This window comes from Bos mutus, chromosome 18 (assembly GCF_027580195.1).
Source record: "Bos mutus isolate GX-2022 chromosome 18, NWIPB_WYAK_1.1, whole genome shotgun sequence".
NCBI classification, from domain to species: domain Eukaryota; kingdom Metazoa; phylum Chordata; class Mammalia; order Artiodactyla; family Bovidae; genus Bos; species Bos mutus.
Window position 1 is genome coordinate 7,293,432 of NC_091634.1, and position 21,556 is coordinate 7,314,987.

At 47.1% G+C, this 21,556-nt stretch overlaps 1 protein-coding gene across 1 annotated transcript; it reads left to right on the forward strand.

The window, feature by feature from the left end:
- Window positions 1-15,550: 15,550 nt before the first annotated feature.
- On the forward strand, window positions 15,551-20,172 carry KCNA7 (potassium voltage-gated channel subfamily A member 7). The gene is given in 3 exon segments (XM_014478109.2): window positions 15,551-16,199; window positions 17,429-18,011; window positions 18,014-20,172. Coding segments are annotated over 3 exon segments (1,368 nt in total). The 5' UTR covers window positions 15,551-15,644; the 3' UTR covers window positions 18,244-20,172.
- The last annotated feature ends 1,384 nt before the right edge of the window (window positions 20,173-21,556 follow it).

A 21,556-nucleotide genomic window follows, 5' to 3' on the forward strand; every position in this document is an offset into this window, starting at 1 on the left:
TTCTAAGATTAAGAGCATTCTTCTACAAACCACAAAACTACTTTCACCTCTGAGAAAGTTTATCCAGTCCCACAAAACTATTTTCACCTCTGAGAAAGTTTATCCATTCTCTATTTCAGATTTATTCAGAAATCAGACTTTCCCAATAGACCCACAAGTATTTTGTTTTAATCTCAACCAGAAGTCAATCAAGTCTCACGCATTGCATTTGGTTGTCCTGTCTCTTTATCCTTTTTTTTTCTTTATTCTCTCTTAATATAGAATACAGACACAGGCACTTTTTCCCAAATTATGTTGTTGGTTTTTCCCCTAAGTTCAGACCAGTTTCCAGTAGAAAGTCCCACATTCTGGATTTCTGATTATTTCCTCATGGTGTTTGCAGTGTCTTCCACTAACCCTGTTTGCCTGTAAAATGGAAATTGAGTCTGAAGTTCGAATAAACTGATGTTGAGCATTTTTGCTAAGATCTTTTCCCTGGTGATACTGAAGACTTTGACTGCATCACATCTGGAGATAGTCCCACTATTATGATGCTGAATTTGGCCACCTTATCAAGGAGCTAACTGACAGATCTCAGTCTAGAAGTACATTTTCTCTTTGGTAATCTGAGCAGTGAGACTTTGCCACAGTTCCCCAACCATCTCATCTCTCACCCCCTGGTTGTAGCAGCCATTGCTGATCTTTGCCTGAATAAAGTATCACATGGGGGAGAGGGCAGATTTTATTTGAAAATAAATAAGAAGTTACTAAAGGGCTTAGATCAGAAGATGGACAAAGCATAATTTGCATTATTAAAAGATCACATCAATGGCAATAGACAGAAGAAAATGCAGGAAAGAGGCTACAATTTCCAGGGAAGAGATGATGGCTTGGACTAAGAAGGTAGTGTTATTGAACTCAGGTTCAGCTACTCACTGCTGAGAAGTCAATACTCCAGAGATGAGTGTTAGTAGGAAAGGAACATTTGCTTTATTCAGGAGGCCAGGCATCTGGGGAGAAGGTGGACTCGTGTACCAAAGAACCAACTCCCCCCTACCAATCAGAGCACAAGAACTTGTATTTATTTATTTATTTTGACTGTGCCATGCCACATGGAGGAATCTTGGTTCCCCAACCAGGAATGGAACTTGTGCCCCCTACAGTGGGAGAGTGGAGTCTTAACCACTGGGCCACCAGGGAAGTTCCACAAGGACTTTTTTTTTTCTCCCTCTCTCTCTCTTTTTAATTTGGTTGCTTAAGTAAGTGTTAGTCACTCAGTCATGTCCAACTCTTTGCGACCTCATGAACTGTAACCCACCAGGCTCCTCTGTCTAGGATTCTCCAGGCAAGAATACTGAAGTGGGTTGCCATTCCCTTCTCCAGGGGATTTTCCTGACCCAAGGATCTAACCCACATCTCCTGCATTGGCAGGTAGATTCTTTACCATCTAAGCCACCAGGGAAACCCTGGTTGCTTATTATTTATTTATAATAGTGAAAGATGTTTATTAGTTTTCACAATCAGTAGCCAGACAAAAGAATAAAAGATAATTACAATTGCAAGCCACAATGGGAACACGAGTAACTTAACAATATAAAATAATTACATACCACTTAGGGGTCAAGCAGAGTGATGTGGTAAGTGGAAGTGCATACATGCACATGTTCTCATCCCCCAGCCAGTCTATGTCTTTTGGTTGGCGCATTTAATCCTATTTACAGTTAAGGTAATTATGTATGACCCATTACCACTTTCTTAATTGTTTCGGGTTTATTTTCTGTAGGTTTTTCCTTGTCTTATGTTTCCTGCCTAGAGAAGTTCCTTTGGCATTTGTTGTAAAGCTGGTTTGGTGGTGCTGAATTCTCTTAACTTTTTCTTATCTGTAAATCTTTGATTTCTCCATCAAATCTGAATGAGAGTCTTGCTGGGTAGAGTATTCTTGGTTGTAGGTTCTTCCTTTTCATCACTTTAAATATATCGTGCCATTTCCTTCTGGCCTGTAGAGTTTCTGTTGAGAAATCAGCTGATAGCCTGATGGGAGTTCCCTTATATGTTATTTGTCATTTTTTCCCCTTGTTGCTGTTAATATTTTGTCTTTGTATTTAATTTTTGTCAGTTTGATTACTATGTGTCTTGGTGTGTTCCTCCTTAGGTTTTTCCTGCTTGAGACTCTCTGTGCTTCCTGGACTTGATTGACTATTTCCTTTCCCATGTTAGGGAAGTTTTCAGCTATTATTTCTTCAAGTATTTTCTCAGGTCCTTTCTCTCTCTCTTCTCCTTCTGGGACCCCTATAATGCAAATGTTCACTCATTTAACGTTGTCCAAGAGGTCTCTTAGGGGTCTTCATTTCTTTTCATTCTTTTTTCTGTATTCTGTTGTGTGGCAGTGATTTCCACCATTCTGTTCTCCATGTCATTTATCTGATCTTCTGCCTAGTTATTCTGCTATTTATTCCTTCTAGTGTATCATTCATCTCTGTTTGTTTGTTCTTTAGTTCTTGTAGGTCTTTGGTAAACATTTCTTGCATCTTCTCCATTGTTTTTCTGAGATCCTGGATCATCTTCACCATCATTATTCTGAATTCTCTTTCTGGAAGCTTGCCTATCTCCACTTCATTTAGTTGTTTTTCTGGGGTCTTATCTTGTCCCTTCATTTGGATTTCCCTGATAGCTCAGTTGGTAAAGAATACACCTTCAATGCAGGAGACCCAGGTTTGATTCCTGGGTTGGGAAGATCCACTGGGGAAGAGATAGGCTAATCACTCCAGTATTCTTGGGCTTCCCTGGTGGCTCAGCTGGTAAAGAATCTGCCTGAAATTCAGGAGACCTGGGTTTGATCCCTGGGTTGGGAAGATCCTCTGGAGAAGGGAAAGGCTACCCACTCTAGTATTCTGGCCTGGAGAATTCCATGAACTATGTAGTCCATAGGGTTGCAAAGAGTTGGACACGACTGAGAGATCTTCACTTTCATCTGGAACATAACTTTCTGCTTTTTCATCATGATTCACTTTCTGTAATATGGTTTTTGTTTTAGCTGCTTGGGACTGTGCTTCTTCTGTCTGCCCTCTGATGGATGAAGCTAAGAGGCTTGTGTAAGCTTCCTCATGGGAGGGATTGGTGATGGAAAAAACTGGGTCTTGTTCTGGTGGGCAGGGCCTTGCTCAGTAAAGCTTTAATCCAATTATCTGCTGATGTGTGAGGTTGTATTCCCTTCCTCGTAGTTGCTTGGCCTGAGGTGACCCAGCCCTGGGGTCTGTGGGCTTTATGGTAGGGATAATGGTGAACTCCAAAAGGGTTAAGGTCAAGGGGAACCTTCCTAATCTGATGCTTTGAGTGCCTCCATCCCTGTGGTGAACCCCTGCCAGCCCACACATCCACAGGAGGCCCTCCAACACTAGAGGGTAGTTTTGGTTCGGTCACCTGTGGGGTCATTGCTCCTTTCTTCTGTATGTCGGTGCACACAAGATTTTGTTTGTGCCCTCCAAGGGCTTCCCTGGTGGCTCAGACAGTAAAGAGTCTGCCTGCAATGCAGGAGACCTGGGTCCAATCCCTGGGTTGGGAAGATCCCCTGGAGAAGGAAATGGCAACCCACTCCAGTATTCTTGCCTGGAAAATCCCATGGATGGAGGAGCCTGGTGGGCTACAGTTCACGGGGTCCCAAAGAGTCAGACACAACTGAGAAACTAACACTTTCTTTCTTTCCAAGACTGAACACTCTGTTTCCCCCAGACCTGTGGAAGTCCTGTAATCGAATTCTGCTTGCCTTTAGGGCTAGATTCCCTGGGGATTCCTAGTCCCTTTGTAAGATCTCCAGGCTGGGGAGCCTGACATAGGGTTCAGAACCTTCACAACAGTGGGAGAGCGTCTTTTGTATTATTGTTCTCCAGTTTGTGGGTCACCCACCCGGCAGGTATGGGATTTGATTTTATTGTGATTGTGCCCCTCCTACCATCTTGTTGTGGCTTCTTCTTTGTCTTTGGAAGGGTATCTTTGTTGGTGGGTTCCAGAGTCCTCCTGTCAATGGTTATTCAACAGCTATTTGTAATTTTGGTGTTCTCCCAGGAGGAGATGAGCGCACATCCTTCTACTCCACCATCTTGAACCAGAAGTGCCCCCACAAGAACTGAAACAAGAGTGTTTCAGGGATGTATAGGCAGAAGGAGGGAGCTACATGCAGAACAGTACAGTCATCTCTGACAATCATCTTGAAATTCGTCATGCAGTTGTCTGACCAACATCATCTTGATTGTTTTAAGTACAGTTAATCTTCAGTTGAACCATAAAGAAAGCTGAGTGTTGAAGAATTGATGCTTTTGAACTGCAGCATTGGAGAAGACCCTTGAGAGTCTCTTGGACTGCAAGGAGATCAAACCAGTCAATCCTAAAGGAAATTAGTCCTGAATATTCATTGGAAGGACTGATGTTGAAGCTGAAGCTCCAATACTTGGCCACCTGATGCAAAGAACTGACTCACTGGGAAAGACCCTGATACTGGGACAGATTGAAGGCAGGAGGAGAAGGGGACAACAGAGGACCAGATGGTTGGATGACATAACTGACTGAATGGACATGAGTTTGAGCAAATTCCGGGAGATGATGATGGACAGGGAGGCCTGGTGTGCTGCAGTCCACGGGGTCACAAAGAGTCAGACATGACTGAGCAACTGAACTGAACTGAATCTTCAGTTCCAGAGGTAGTTTGTTCCCATTTCTTTGAGGGCAGTTCGGGAACTGTGCAAGGCGAAGCAGCTTATGTCATGGCCACAGTCTGGTTATCATGCAGTTAACTTCTTCCACCTGGTGGAGGTTTTGGTATCTGCAAAACATCTCAAAGGAGACGGCTCAAAATATTATCTATAGCCCTTGAAGAAGAACTAAAGGTCGTTGACTTTGTTTAATGATTAAACTATTATTTGTTTGACTGCTCTTCTTTGCTTCTGCACTTTTTCATTTTTTTCTGATGAAATTTATTCTTTGGCTAAAGGTTTTTTTTACAAAATGCAGGCAGAAGACAAGGGCAGGGTGGAGGTTTGTCCTGGGAAGACCTCATAGGGTCCTGCCCAGTTACTATAGCAGTGGAGTGAAAAGAAGTGGTAAGATTTAGGATCTATTGTGAAGGTGATCTCATTTATTTAGTTGCTATAAGAGTGGAATTATTAGAAATAATTCCCAGAGGAAATTAAGGAGACAACTCAGTATAATGTGGGATCCTGGATTAGATTCTAAACTGGAGGAAGAACGTCACTGGAAAATTGCTGAGACTCAAATGAGGTCTATAGCATTATTTGTGAATGGTAATATACCATTGTTAATTTCCTGGCAAATAATTGTACTGTGGTTATGTAAGAAGTTGATGGTGAAAGCTGGGTGAAGGATATATGGGAAATCTGTGCTATTAATGCCTTTTGCAAATTTTCTGTAAGTCTGAAATGATTTCAAAATAACAAGCCTAAATAAAAACTTTTTAAAAGATTTGTGTTTGATGTGGGCCATTTTTAAAGTCTTTACTGAATTTGTTACAACACTGTTTCCGCTTTTTTTATGTTTTGGATTTTTGACCACTTGGCATGTGGGGTCCTCTCTCCCTGACCAGGGAATGAACCCACACCCCCTGCTTTGGAAGGTAAAGTTTCGATCACTGGACTGCTAGGGAAATCCCTAAGGAAAAACTTTAAATAAAGCTAATTTTCCATTAACAATAATCCTCACTCCTAGGTTTGTAGGCTAAGCGACTGGGTGACTGATGGTGCCATTCATTTAGAGAGGGAAGACGTGGGGAAGAGTGGGATTATCGAGGAGGAGTTCTGGGTTTGGACATGTCAAAGATGTCTGTTTGACACTCAGATGGAGCTGTGGAATTGCAAGTTGGAAGATATGGCAATTGCAGAAGAGTTCAGGGCTGGAAACCTAGATTTGGGAGTCATTGGAGTTGAGGTGGTACTTGAAGCCATGTGACTGAATGAACTCTGCTACTAGAGAAGATGGAGAGGGGAACATGTCTAAGCACTGAGTCTCAAGGCCCTCCATCAGAATTGAGATAAAGCAAGAAGATTCATCAAAGGAGACTGAGTAGGAGGGATCACAAATGTAGGAGAAAAGCCAGGAGAGTCCAGAGTCCAGGAAGCCAAGAAGGAAAGTGCTTCAAGAAAGAGGCAGGGTCTGGGACTTCCCTACAATGGTTAAGACTGCAAGGGGCATGGGTTCTATCCCTATTCAGGGAAATAAGATGCTCTCATGCAGCATGGGAGGGCCAAAGGAGGCTGGGGGGGGGGGGGAGGAGAAGGAGCCAGTGTCAAGATATGGAAGCAATCTAAGTGTCAATCAACAGATGAATAGATAAAGAAGATATAGTATACAATGGAATACTGCTCAACCACAATAAAGAATGAAATGTTGCCATTTGCTGCAACCTGGATGGATTTGGAAGGCATTATGCTAAGTGAAACAAGCCAGAGAAAGACAAATAGTGTATGATATCACTTATATGTGAAATCTAAAAACTACAACAAACTAGTGAATATAACACAAAAGAAGCAGACTCAGAGAAATAGAGAACAAATGACTACCAGTAGGGAGAGGGAATAGGGCAGGGGCATGATGGGGTAGGGGGGAAAAGAGTAATTATGGAACTAGATGAAATCATGTGTGTGAAACTTTTGAAAATTGTAAAGCTCTGTAGAATTTAAAGAATCTTTAATTCAATTTAAAAAAGGAGGAGGATGGGGCTTCCCTGGTGGCTCAGTGATAAAGAATCCACCTGCCAATGCAGGAGACACGGATTCTCCCTGCTCCAGGATGATCCCACATGCCGCAGACCAATGAAACCCATATACCACAGCTACTGAGCCTGTGCTTTAGTCCAGGAGCCCTACTACGAGCCCATGAGCTGCAACTACTGAAGCCCTCACGCCCTAGAGCCTGTGCTCCGCAACAAGAGAAGCCACTGAAATGAGACACCTGCCCGTTGCAATGAAGAGTAACCCCCGCTCGCCACAACTAGAGAAAGCCCTCACAGCGACGAAGACCCAGTACAGCCAAAAATAAATGAATTAATTAATTTTTAAAAAGAGAAGGTGATCTGAATCTTGAACCTTTATTCAAAAAAAAGAGGAAGAAGAAGGAAAGTCAACTATACTTCAATAAAAAATAAAAGGAAAGAGCTACTGATATGCATAGCAGGAATGAATCTTCCATGCACTATGCTAAGTGTAAGAAACCACATTGAAAAGGCTACACAGTGTATGATTTTATTTATACTCCACTCTTGAACAAGTATAGATGAAACAATGTATCTACTTAGTGAATGTGTTTCAGCACTCAATACTGCAGTACTAAACCATTTGGCTGTTTGAATTCCTGAAAGTGGAAACATGAACATGGAGAAAACACAGTACTCAGATTTTCAACTGGGTAGACCATCAGCACTCCTTTCCAACCTGGAGTTACTCAAGGGTCGGCCTTATTTGACATTCTGAAAAATGCAAAACTACTAGAAAAGAGGGAGAGAAAACAGAGCAATAGTTTCCAAGAGCTGGAAGTGTGGGAGGCAGCTGACTACAGAGGGAAGAAGGGAACTTTGTGGGTGGGGAGGGAACGGTCCTAAATTTTTACTGTAGTGGCAGTTACATGACTATTCATTTTTCAAAATTCATAGAAGTGTATACTGTAAAGGATAAAGTTTATTGTATGTGAATTAAACCTCAATAAACTTGACCAGAAACCCCCCAAAAAAACTGGTTTTCCCAAGTTAATTCATTATTTACAAAGGGAAAAATAATAACTTTATAATTGAAAATGAAGATCATGGCATCCGGTCCCATCACTTCACAGCAAATAGATGGGGAAACAATGGAACCAGCGACAGACCTTATTTTCTTGGGCTCCAAAATCACTGTGGATGGTGACTGCAGCCATGAAATTAAAGGATGCTTGCTCCTTGGAAGAAAAGCTATGACCAACCTAGACAGCATATTAAAAAGCAGAGACATCATTTTGCCAACAAAAGTCCATATAGTCAAAGTTATGATTTTTCCAGTAGTCATATGTGCATATGAGAGTTGGAACATAAAGAAGGCTGAGTACCAAAGAATTAATGCTTTCAAACTGTGGTGCTGGAGAAGACTCTTGAGAGTTCCTTGGATTGCAAGATGATCAAACCAGTTAATCCTAAAGGAAATCAACCCTGAATATTCATTGGAAGGACTGATGCTGAAGCTGAAGCTCCAATACTTTGACCACCTGGTGCAAAGAACTGACTCACTGGAAAAGACCCTGATGCTGGGAAAGACTGAAGGCAGGAGGAGAAGGGGACGACAGAGGATGACATGGTTGGATGGCATCACCGACTCAATGGACATGACTTTGAGCAAACTCCGGGAGATGGTGAAGAACAGGGAAGCCTGGTGCACTGCAGTCCATGGGGCCACAGAGTCAGACATGGCTGAGCGACTGAACAACAACAATTGAAAAACTCAGCAGATGCTCACCTAACCAAATGATCAAAATTAATGCCACTGATGATAAGATATAGCAATATAGTACCCCCAATGTGATGTGATGAAAAGGGAACCTCACCTATGTGTAGCATTCTCCCTCCTCCCACAGAAAAACTATCTATTCAGTTCAGTTCAGTTCAGTTGCTCAGTCGTGTCCGACTCTTTGCAACCCCATGGACTGCAGGACACCAAGCCTCCCTGTTCTTCACCATCTCCCGGAACTTACTCAAACTCATGTCCATTGAGTCGGTGATGCCGTCCAACCATGTCATCCTCTGTCATCCCCTTCTCCTCCTGCCTTCAATCTTTCCCAGAATCAGGGTCTTTTCAAATGAGTCAGCTCTTCGCATCAGGTGGCCAAAGTATTGGAGTTTCAGCTTCAACATCAGTCCTTCCAATGAACACCCAGGACTGATCTCCTTTAGGATGGACTGGTTGGATCTCCTTGCAGTCCAAGGGACTCTCAAGAGTCTTCTCCAACACCACAGTGCCAAAGCATCAATTCCTTGGCACTCAGCTTTCTTTATAGTCCAACTCTCACATCCATACATGACTACTGGAAAAACCATAGCCTTGACTAGACGGACCTTTGTTGACAAAGTAATGTCTCTGCTTTTTAATATGCTGTCTTGGTTGGTCATAACTTTTCTTCCAAGAAGCAAGCATCTTTTTATTTCATGGCTGCAGTCACCATCTGCAGAGATTTTGGAGACCCCAAAAATAAAGTTGGACACTGTTTCCACTGTTTCCCCATCTATTTCCCATGAAGTGATGGGACAAGATGCCATGATCTTAGTTTTCTGAATGTTGAGCGGTAAGCCAAATTTTTCACTCTCCTCTTTCACTTTCATCAAGAGGCTCTTTAGTTCCTCTTCACTTTCTGCCATAAGGGTGGTGTCATCTGCATATCTGAGGTTATTGATATTTCTCCCGGCAATCTTGATTCCAGCTTGTGCTTCATCCAGCCCAGCATTTCTTATGATGTACTCTGCATATAAGTTAAACAAGCAGGGTGACAATATACAGCCTTGACATACTCTTTTTCCTATTTGGAACCAATCTGTTGTTCCATGTCCAGTTCTAACTGTTGCTTCCTGACCTACATACAGGTTTCTCAAGAGGCAGGTCAGATGGTCTGGTATTCCCATCTCTTTCAGAATTTTCCACAGTTTATTGTGATCCACACAGTCAAAGGCTTTGGCATAGTCAATAAAGCAGAAATAGATGTTTTTCTAGAACTCTCTTGCGTTTTTGATGATCCTGCAGATGTTGGCAATTTGATCTCTGGTTTCTCTGCCTTTTCTAAATCCAGCTTGAACATCTGGAAGTTCACATATTGTTGAAGCCTGACTTGGAGAATTTTGAGCATTACTTTGCTAGCGTGAGATGAATGCAATTGTGCAGTAGTTTGAGCATTCTTTGGCATTGCCTTTCTTAGGGATTGGAATGAAAATTGACCTTTTCCAGTCCTGTGGCCACTGCTGAGTTTTCCAAGTTTGCTAGCATATTGAGTGCAACACTTTCACAGTATCATCTTTTAGGATTTGAAATAGCTCAACTGGAATTCCATCACCTCCACTAGCTTTATTCACAGTGATGCTTCCTAAGGCCTACTTGACTTCACATTCCAGAATGTCTGGCTCTAGGTGAGTGATCACACTATTGTGATTATCTGGGTCATGAAGATCATTTTTGTACAGTTCTGTGTATTCTTGCCACCTCTTCTTAATCTCTTCTGCTTCTGTTGGGTCCACACAATTTCTGTCCTTTCTTGTGCCCATCTTTGCATGAAATGTTCCCTTGGTATCTCTAATTTTCTTGAAGGGATCTCTAGTGTTTCGCACTCTATTGTTTTCCTCTATTTCTTTGCACTGATCGCTAAGGAAGGCTTTCTTATCTCTCCTTGCTATTCTTTGGAATTCTGCATTCAAATGGGTATATCTTTTCTTTTCTCCTTTGCTTTTGGCTTCTCTTCTTTTCACAGCTATTTGTAAGGCCTCTCCAGACAGCCATTTTCCTTTTTGCATTTGTTTTTCTTGGGGATGATCTTGCTCCCTGTCTCCTGTACAACGTCACAAACCTCTGTCCATAGTTTATCAGGCACTCTGTCTATCAGATCTACTCCTTTAAATCTATTTCTCACTTCCACTGTATAATCATTAGGGATTTTATTTAGGTCATACCTGAATGGTCTCATGGTTTTCCCTACTTTCTTCAATTTAAGTCTGAATTTGGCAATAAGGAGTTAATGATCTGAGCCACAGTCAGATCCCGGTCTTATTTTTGCTGACTGTATAGAGCTTCTCCATCTTTGGCTGCAAAGAATATAATCAGTCTGGTTTCGGTGTTGACCGTTTGATGATGTCCATGTGTAGAGTGTTCTCTTTTGTTGTTGGAAGAGGGTGTTTGCTATGACCAGTGCATTCTCTTGGCAAAACTCTATTGGGCAAACTGAGGAATAGTCCACTGACCTTCAATAGGGACAGTATTCTTCAAAAGTGTTGAGGTGATTAAAGACAAGGAAATAGTAAAAAAAAAAAAAAAAATTGCAGAATTGCAGGAGGCTAAGAGGACATCACGATAAACTGTGGAAAATTCTGAAAGAGATGGGAATACCAGAGCACCTGACCTGGTGGTCTTGAGAAACCTATATGCGGGTTTCCCCATCTATTTCCCATGAAGTGATGGGACAAGATGTCATGATCTTAGTTTTCTCAATGTTGAGCTTTAAGCCAACTTGTTCACTCTCCTCTTTCAGATATGCAGATGACACCACCCTTATGGCAGAAAGTAAAGAGGAACTAAAGAGCCTCTTGATGAAAGTGAAAGAGGAGAGTGAAAAAGTTGGCTTACCGCTCAACATTCAGAAAACTAAGATCATAGCATCTTGTCCCATCACTTCATGGGAAATAGATGGGGAAACAGTGGAAACAGTGTCAGACTTTATTTTTGGGGTCTCCAAAATCACTGCAGATGGTAATTGCAGCCATGAAATTAAAAGACGCTTACTCCTTGGAAGAAAAGTTATGACCAACCTAGATAGCATATTAAAAAGCAGAGACATTACTTTGTCAACAAAGGTCCGTCTAGTCAAGGCTATGGTTTTTCCAGTGGTCACGTATGGACGTGAGAGTTGGACTGTGAAGAAAGCTGAGTGCCAAAGAATTGATGCTTTGGCACTGTGGTGTTGGAGAAGACTCTTGAGAGTCCCTTGGGCTGCAAGGAGATCCAGCTAGTCCATTCTAAAGGAGATTGGTCTTGGGTGTTCTTTGGAATTAATGATGCTAAAGCTGAAACTCCAATACTTTGGCCACCTGATGCGAAGAGTTGACTCATTGGAAAAGACTCTGATGCTGGGAAGGATTGGGGGCAGGAGGAGAAGGGGACGACAGAGGATGAGACGGCTGGATGGCATCACCGACTTGATGGACGTGAGTCTGAGTGAACTCCGGGAGATGGTGATGGACAGGGAGGACTGTCGTGCTGTGATTCATGGGGTAGCAAAGAGTCGGACACAACTGAGCAACTGAACTGAACTGAAGAGGACACGAAAGCTCAGTGCAACATGGTATTCTGGATTGGATCTTAGAAGGAAGAAAGGACATTAATCAGAAAAATGGAGGCAATTTGCACATCATTTAGTCAACAGTATTGTACCATTGTCAGTTTCTTCAACAAAGGAACCATGGCAATGTAAGACGCTAACATTAGGAGAACCTGGGTGAAGGCTATCATGAATTCTCTGTGCTATCTTTGCCTCTCTTTTGTAAGTCTGAAAATATTTCAAAATTAAAATAAATTTTTAAAAAAGGTCTTATTGTAACACAGGAACAAAAATGATACCAAGGAAGAGGAGAGACCGTCTCTTAGTTTCCTGTTACTGCTATAGCAAATTACCTCCAAATTGTGGGTGGCTCAATTAAGGGGTGACAGATAGGGGTGTAGAGTTTCTCTGGGGGGGATAACAAAAATGGTCTAAATTCGACTGTGGTGATGGATGCAAAACTCATGAATATAGGAGGAGCCATTGGGTTGTATACTTTATTTATTTTTTCAAAGTGTGTTAGTCGCTCAGTCGTGTCCGACTCTTTGTGACCCTATGGACTGTAGCTTGCCAGACTCCTCTGTCTGTGGGATTTTCCAGGCAAGAATACTGGAGTGGATTGCCATTCCCTTCTCCAGGAGATCTTCCCAACCCATAGATGGAACCCCGGTCTCCTGCATTGCAGGCAGATTCTTTAGCATCTGAGCCATCAGAGAAGCCCCTTTTATTTTTTAATATTTATTTAGGCTGCTCAAGGTCTTTGCTGCAGGACTCAGGATCATCAGTCTTCATTACAGCATGAGGGATCTAGTTCCCGGACCAGGGATTGAACCCAGGCCCCCTGCATTGGGAGTGCAGAGTCTTTTTTGTGTGTGGGAGTGGTAAGTACAGAGTCTTAGCCACTGGACACTAGGGAAGTCCTCTGTGTAAATTGAAATGAGTGAACTGTAGCTTGATAAAACTTTAAAAATGGAAGGAAGGAGGGGGGAGGCAGGCAGGAAGGGAGGAGGCTGGGGTAGATCGGATGGAAACGATAGGCTCAGAGTACCAAGATACCACATGTGGATTATCTATTATTGTGGTATGTGTAACAAACCACTCAAAGACTGTGTGACTGAAAACAAAGACCATTCATTTTGCTCACAAGGCTACAAGCTGGGCAGGGTGGGGGGTGCGGTACAGGGAGAAGACTTATCTGTGCTACAGTGGGTAGCCTAGCTGGGGCAGGAGGATGCGCTTCTAAGATGGCTTACTCACGTGGCTGCAGGCTGATGCTGCTGATTAGCTGCAAGCTTAGTAGCCTAGGGTCCCCTCCACATGGGCCTTGTCATCTGGCCTGCACAAGGTTCCCAAGGAAAAGAGTGGGGTGGAAGGTTGCCTTTTATGACCTAACCTCTAAAATCACATAGCATCTCTTCCAAGGATGATTGTAGCTTTCCTTTTTTTTTTTTTTTGGCTGCCATGCAGTTTGTGAGATATCAGGTCCTCTTCCAGGGACTGGAAGGACTGGGTCACTGTTAGGACCCGGCAGTGAAAGTGCCGGGTCCTAACCACTGGACCATCAGGGAATTCCCTATGGCAGTAGTTTTAGAGTAATGAATATGGAGCCAGGAATGAAACTCTTCCCTGAAAGAATGGGAGTGGCCAGAAAGGGGAAGGATGAGTTTTTACGGAAGGCTGGGGAAAGGTGTCCATGGATAGCTTGAGTGTCAGAGGAGCTGAGGAAGGGAGAATTTTCTGGAAGTGAAAGAAGGGAGAATTTTCTGGAGGTAAAAGAGTGAGCCCACCTCCAGGCTCAGTAGTGGAAGGGTGTAAGAGATACGGCTATAGGAAGGAGGAAGGATCTGTTCATACCAAATGTTCAGAAACCCACAAAGAGAAGCTTCTGTGAGTTCTGAGAAAGAGAAGAAAAAGAGAGAGAGAGAAAAGACCAGAGAGAAGGGAAAAGGCCAGAGAGATGGGAGGGGGCGGCAGGGAGAGAGATTCAGTCACGGCAAGGGTCAAAGACCATGAAAGAAAGGGACATAGACACACAGAGAGGGACACAAATCCAGATGGATGGTGACAAAATATCGCAGAAACTGTAGACAGGAAAAGACCCTGATGATGGGAAAGATTGAGGGCGGGAGGAGAAGGGGACGGCAGAGGATAAGATGGTTGGATGGCATCACCAACTCAGTGGACATGGGTTTGGGTGGACTCCGGGAGTTGGTAATGGACAGGGACGCCTGGCGTGCTGCGGTTCATGGGGTCGCAAAGAGTCAGACACGACTGAGCGACTCAACTGAACTGTAGACAGGAAGAGGGCCAAAATTCCTAGGGAGCTAAAACCTTTAGTGGCTCTCTCCTCTCCCCCAGCAGAGGGCGTCCGGGGACTCATTCCCAGGAGTCTGGATGTCCAATCCCCACTGCCTCCCTCCAAGCTCAACCGATGGGGCTATTTTTACCCGGTGTCATTGGACACCGGTGGCTGGAAGGCCATCGTCGGTCTGTCCTTTGGTCCCTTCGAGTGACCCTGCGGCATCTCCCCAGCCCACCCCCCACCTGTTCCTGGCAGGCCCGGCCTTCTTTTGCACAATTCAGGGCCCCAGTTCAGGCCTTGCTGGGGCTCAGAAAGTCTGGCAGAGAAGCCAGGTGGAGACCCTGGGGTGGGGGTAGGAGAGGAGAGCGAGGGGATCCGGTGTGGGGGGCTCACGCTCATAAGCAGCTGCTGGAGCGTCCCCAGGATGGGGCAACCACCAGGACAGTGGCCGAGCCAACCTAGAGTGATGGTCGGAGAGAGATTCAGAAGTATGACTCCGGAGAGGCTCAGTGGTCCAGAGGCCCTGAGACAGAGACTTGCAGTAATCCAGAGAGACAGGGAAAGAAAGCTAGCTGAAAGGGAGCCCCAGAGAATCCCAGGGACAGAGACACAGCGAGCTAAGAGATAAGAGAGCCGGAGAGACAAGAAGCAGAGAGATGTAGGCAGAGATGAAAGACAGAGACCAAGAGAAACAAGAAATAAAGAGAGACAGTGATATCTCTTTTCAGAATCAAACTGAAGACGGAGATTCAGAGACCAAGACACAGAGACTGCCAGGAATCCCCAGACACAGGTGACTTTAGAACGGCAAAAACCCAGAGAAAAATGACCCAGAGACATACTCAGAGATACATCCCTGAAATCAGACAGGCCCAAAGCGAAGACATAGCCAGAAGCAGAGACATTCAAAAGAATGAGAGAGATGGAAATTTGTGACTCCAACAGAGGGGCTCAGATGCTCATTTTAAAAAATAGATGAGACACACACACACGGAAACCCGGAGGGCCGCAGAACAGAGGTCTCAGGAAATGGGGAGACAGAAAGGGGCCCCGAAGGCGGAATGAACCCGGAGAAACCCCAGGGCGGCGGCGGCCAGGCGGAAGGGCGGGCGCCCCGGCAGAGGGCGCGCGGCCGCCCTCTGCCCCGCCGGGGTCACGGCGCCCCCTCCCCCGCTCGCTGGCCGCGCGGCCGGGCTATTTTTACGCGTGGACACCGGACACCAGGCTGGGGCGGCAGCGGCGGCGGCCGAGGCGGGGCCGGGCCGGGCCGGGTCGGGCGTCGGGGCCACACGTCCGTCCGCGGGTCGCCGGGGCTGCGCGCGCCATGGAGCCCGGGTGCCCGCCGCCCTGCGGCTGCTGCGAGCGGGTGGTGCTCAACGTGGCCGGGCTGCGGTTCGAGACCCGGGCCCGCACGCTGGGCCGCTTCCCGGACACGCTGCTCGGGGACCCGGTGCGCCGCAGCCGCTTCTACGACGGCGCGCGCCGCGAGTACTTCTTCGATCGGCATCGGCCCAGCTTCGACGCGGTCCTCTACTACTACCAGTCTGGTGGGAGGCTGCGGCGGCCGGCGCACGTGCCGCTCGACGTCTTCCTGGAGGAGGTGGCCTTCTACGGGCTGGGCGGCGCGGCACTAGCGCGCCTGCGCGAGGATGAGGGCTGCCCCTTGCCGACCGAGCGCCCCCTGCCCCGCCACGCCTTCGCGCGCCAACTCTGGCTGCTCTTCGAGTTCCCCGAGAGCTCGCAGGCGGCGCGCGTGCTCGCCGTCGTCTCGGTGCTTGTCATCCTCGTCTCCATCGTCGTCTTCTGCCTCGAGACGCTGCCCGACTTTCGCGACGACCGCGACAACCCGGGGCTTGCCGCGGTGGCCGCCGCTGGCCCGGTAAGGGGGCGGGGCCTGAGCGTGGTGGGGCGGGGTTTAGGAGGAGGTGGGTCGCGTCCACGGGGTCCTGGCCAATCATAAGGTGGGGTAAGGGGCACTGGGAGGCGGGGCTTATCAGGAAGGTGGGGTCTGGCCGTGGGTGGGCGGGGCATTGGGGTTGGAAAACCAAACGAATCAGAATGCCGGGCGAGGGGCTGTGCGTGCTAAGTTGCTTCAGTCGTGTCCGACTCTTTGCCACCCTAAGGACTGTAGCCAGCCAGGCTTCTCTGTCCGTGGGATTTCCCAGGCAAGAATACCGGAGTGGGCTGCCATTTCCTTCTCCAGAGGATCTTCCCCACCCTTGGATCGACCCTGTATCTCTGAAGTCTCCTGCACTGGGAGGCAGGTTCTTTACCTCTAGCACCACCTGAGAAGCTGTGAGAGGGGCAGCAACCCAGGGACAGCGCCCGACTAGGGGATTCTACCATTAAAAGCTGGGCTGGGGAAGGGAAATGTATATAGCTTAATGGGGCGGGACCTGAGGATCTGAATAGGAGGACCTGCTTATCAGAAGGCGAGCGTTGAGGTAGGTGAGAAACCCGGCCTGTGGAGGGCAGGAGGAAAGGTGTATTAAGAAATCAAAACTGAGGGGTAAGGAGAAACTGAAAAATCGGCCGTCTGTGCAGCTGGCAGTAACCAATGGAAAGGATGGACTGGAGGCACTGAGGGCTGGGATCTGAAGAAAGCCACCTAGGGAGATGGAGATAGAGGGATGGGGGGCCTGAGGGCTGGGGTAAGAGGCCTCCATCGTAAAGAAAGTTGAACTGAGGTTAGTGAGAGGAGGAGCCCGGGTTTTGGCATTAAAGATAAGGTCTTCAACCATCATGGTCTAGGCTGGGTTTGGGGAGGCCGGGGCATAAGGGAGTGAGGCAAGGACTGGGACCCTCCCCGTCTGGAAGTTCAACGCTGGGAGCGGGATTTCGGAAGGGATGAGGTTGATCTCCACTCTAGCATCGTTTCAGGAGACCCTGCCAGTGAAGGATCAGGGATCCTAAAGTCAGCCTTACAGGGATGATCCCTGAGGTCCTGTCCTGGTAGGAAGGGTCTGCCAACTGGGTCAGCGGGGTTCTGGAGACAGAGGCTATTGGCCAATTTGTAAAGAAGTAGTTGAATATTTAACCCGCAAATATGGCCGTTCCAGTGTGTCCCAGCCCTGGCATGGTCCTTCCTGAATCCCTTCCTCCCTGCAGTTCCCGGCTCGGCTGAACGGCTCCAGTCCAGTGCCTGGACCCCCACCTCGCTTGCCCTTCGATGACCCGTTCTTTGTGGTGGAGACTCTGTGCATCTGTTGGTTCTCCTTCGAGCTGCTGGTGCGTCTGGCGGCCTGCCCAAGCAAAACAGCCTTCTTCAAGAATGTGATGAACCTCATCGATTTCGTGGCCATCCTGCCCTACTTTGTGGCATTGGGTACAGAGCTGGCTCGGCAGCGGGGAGTGGGCCAGCCAGCCATGTCACTGGCCATCCTGCGAGTCATCCGACTGGTACGCGTCTTCCGCATCTTCAAGCTCTCCAGGCACTCAAAGGGCCTGCAGATCTTGGGCCAGACCTTAAGGGCATCCATGCGCGAGCTAGGCCTCCTCATCTTCTTCCTCTTCCTTGGTGTGGTCCTCTTCTCCAGCGCAGTCTACTTTGCCGAGGTGGATCGGGCAGACTCCCATTTCACCAGCATCCCTGAATCCTTCTGGTGGGCGGTGGTCACTATGACCACAGTTGGCTATGGAGACATGGCACCTGTCACTGTGGGTGGCAAGATAGTGGGCTCTCTGTGTGCCATCGCGGTGTGCTGACCATTTCCCTACCTGTGCCAGTCATTGTCTCCAACTTCAGCTACTTTTACCACCGGGAGACAGATGACGAAGAGGCTGGGATGTACAGCCATGTGGACACACAGCCCTGTGGCCCCCTGGAGGGCAAGGTCAATGGGGGGTTGGTGGATCCAGAGGTGTCTGAGCTGCCGCCTCCACTCTGGGCCCCCCCTGGGAAACACATGGTCACCGAAGTGTGAGGGACAGTTGAGGTCTGCAGGACCTCACATTTCCTTGGAGGGAGGGCGGGAAGGGAGGAGGGGAAAGTTGGGGGGAGGGTGTTGTTTCTAGGATGAACTAAGTTATGTGGTAATGAACTGGGGAACACTAAGTCTTATTGGGTCTTGAGGTGTGGATTGGTAGCTCCTGTGGGTACCTCCTGAGATGACAGTGAATGGCAATGGGTTATACTGAGTTGAGATGGAGGCTCCATTGGTTTGTATTGCACTGGGTTGTGCAATGCTTGTGGAGCCTTTTGGGGTAGTGTTGAGATAGGTTTGGTCACATAGTTTTGTGAGTTTCTTGGTTCCTTGTTGGGTTGGGTTGGGTTGGGAGTCTTGTCCAACAGCATTGTGCAGGGTTCTGTGGTTTTATGAGTCCCCTGGGGCCATGTTGGATCAAGTAAGGTGGTCACCCATGGCATTGTTGGGACTGATTGTGTGTTCATGCATGATGTTGTGGAGTTGAGTTGAGACATTGGAAACTGAGTGGCTTTGTGATTCTTCTAGGGCCATGTTATTTTAGGTTCTGTGAACTTGTGAGCCATGTAGAAATACGAAGAGTCAAGTGATAGAATGTGAGCTTTCTAGGTCATATGAGATCAAGTTGGGTTGGAATGTAAATTCGTAGGAGTGTTTCAGGGTTCTGTCATGTTGAATTGCATAGCGTTATGTGGCTAGAAGTTTTCTGGGGCAACATTAAGTTGGATCGTAATGAGTTGTGTAATCATGTGAGTCTCATAGGGCTGGTTCACTTGTGTCATAAAACTGAGTTGAGTTACATCAAGGTGTGTTCGCTGAGTCCTGTAGGAATGTTGGGTTGAGTTGCAGTGTATGTATGAGGTCTATAGGGCCATGTTGGTTTGCTTGCATTTAGTGGACCTAGGGATAATAGCACTAGGAAGTAATCATGTGTCAAGGAGCAAATGTAGTGTGTGGACTCTAGGAGACCAACTGAACTGGTTTGCTCAGTGTCATCACTATAAGGGGGGCCAGGGCTGGTTTCTGTATCTGTAGATTCAGTTGGTCATGCGGAGGGCTTCTGGGTGAACTAGCAAGATGTAGATATCCCTTCCGTTTACCACATACCTGCCTTGTTTTGCCATTCAAACCAACCCCTTCTCTGTCTTCCCCTAGAGTTTTGCTTCCAGGCATGGAGATCAGAGCCACAAGGGAAGAGGAAAGGGGTAGAAACTGTACTCTGTTCAGACCTGATTGGGGGATAGAAACCCAGAGGAGGGGCAAAGAGAGCTGGGGAGGTATAGAGACCTAAGAGAGAAAGGGGAATCCAAAGAGGGAAAAAAGATCCTGAGAGGGGAAGACAGAGGCCCAGAAGGGTGGGTATCAGGCACCCAGAATGAGAGGGACAGAAACCTAGAATTGGAAAAGAGACCAGAGCACCCCAGAGAAAGTGAACCAAAAAGGAAAAAGGCAGAAAAAGTCAGTGCCCCTGAACCCAAGAGAGATGCACCCATGGAATCACACAAAGATCCACAAGTGGGTACGCCACCCCTCCCGAGGTTCAAGAAGTGTATCAGACAAACTGCAGGGCCCGCTTTATTTCCCTGGGGAGAAACCAGCATCTCAAAGCATGGGAGTGGCTTCCCAAGGTCGTGTGGAATGTTCCAGTTGGGGGCAGGACTTGTGGCCGGCTGCCTGACCCCATGTGTCCCCATCAGCCTGCTGATCAGCACCAGAACTTAACAGCTTCATTTCTCACAAATGAGGAAACTGAGGCTCAGAGGGGAGGGGGTTACCCAAGGTCAGAGATCTTTCGTACTAAAAGGGCATTTGGAGGAGGAGGAGGACAATGAAATCACTAACACATATAGGGCTTCCTATGTGCCAGGTACTTGTATTAATTCAAAGTACTTGTATTAATTTATTAAAATCCATCCAGTGGTTTACAGAGACTTGTTGTTGTTATTTTTAGCTAAAGACCCCCCCCCCACCACCACCCCTTTCTTTTTTGTTCAAATGAAATCTTACTTAGCACCAGTGTGACAAATCAGAGTGTTTGAACTGGTCTGAGGGGAACCTACCCTTTATGGAATTTCTCTTAGTAACTCGGTCTGCAGCTAACAAATTCAGTTTGGAAACCCCTGATTTAATCCAACCACCTTTTTACACAGAGAGATAGAAGGTACAGATTGTGGGAAGCTTTTGATAAAGGTCGAAAATAATGTAACCTTTAAATAATTTAACACTTCTTTCCGAAAGCGAGGGAAAGGCACGTTTGAAGACAGAAATGGAGACAGACCCCCCTCTCCCCATCGCAGTGACAGACATAAGGCAGAGTCTGGGAGGCAGGCACGGAGCTCCCAGCACAGGGACCCAAAGAGGACAAGACATGTGAACAGCGGACAGAGACACCCAAGGGGAGAAGGGAGAGGAGGAGAGAAGAGGGCAGCGGCCTGGGAGTGGGTAAGAGACACAGGAAGGGGGGCAAAGATCCAGAGAAGGGGGCAGAGGTGCAGAGGGGACGGACAGGGGACACAGAGGGGACAGGGACCCAGACAGAGGGAGATAGAGACCCGGAGAGAGGAAGAGACGGAAACTTTCCCATCTGCAAACTCACCCCTACTACCCCATCGGAGAATGGAAGTTCCATAGACATCTTCTGGTAGGGGATGGGGCAGGTAGGGTACTTAGGGATGGGGGAAACCTGGAGAGGTCTGGGAAGTGACTCCAAAGGACACTCCCGTGGACAGGGCCCCTCCCCCATCCCAATAAACAACCGCAGCCACCTTCTACGTCGCCTTGGCCTGGGATGGGGAGCAGTGAGGGGAACACCCTAATCCGGGGACACCCTTCCTGCCACCTTGCCATGCTATATTTAGGCTGAGGGAGGGGTATGGGATGACCCCTGCCCCCCCCCCACCAAGGCGGGTGTCAGTTTTCCTTCTGAAAATAGCTCCAGGGGAGGGGTGAAGCAGTTAAGTCTGTCCCAGGGACTCTCAGCTCCTGTCTGAGTCTCCATCTGTCTTAAGGTCTCTCTTTCTCTGGGCTTCTCTCCCCTTTCTCAGTGTGTCTGTCCCCTCTCTCGGTCTGTGCCTTCTCTCTCTCTGAGTGTGTCTCCCTCTTTTTCTAGGAGTCTGTCCCCTTTTCTTCTCCCCATCTCCCTTCATCTGTCACTATTCACTTTCTTTCTCCAGGCAGGTCATTCTGTTCCCAAACCATATCTTTGTCTGTCTCCAAGCCCTAGAATACCTTGAATTTCTCTTATCTGAAACTCAGGACAAGACCCTCTCCCCAGTCCCCACCCAGGAAATTCCAGCAGAGAGGACTTATGTGG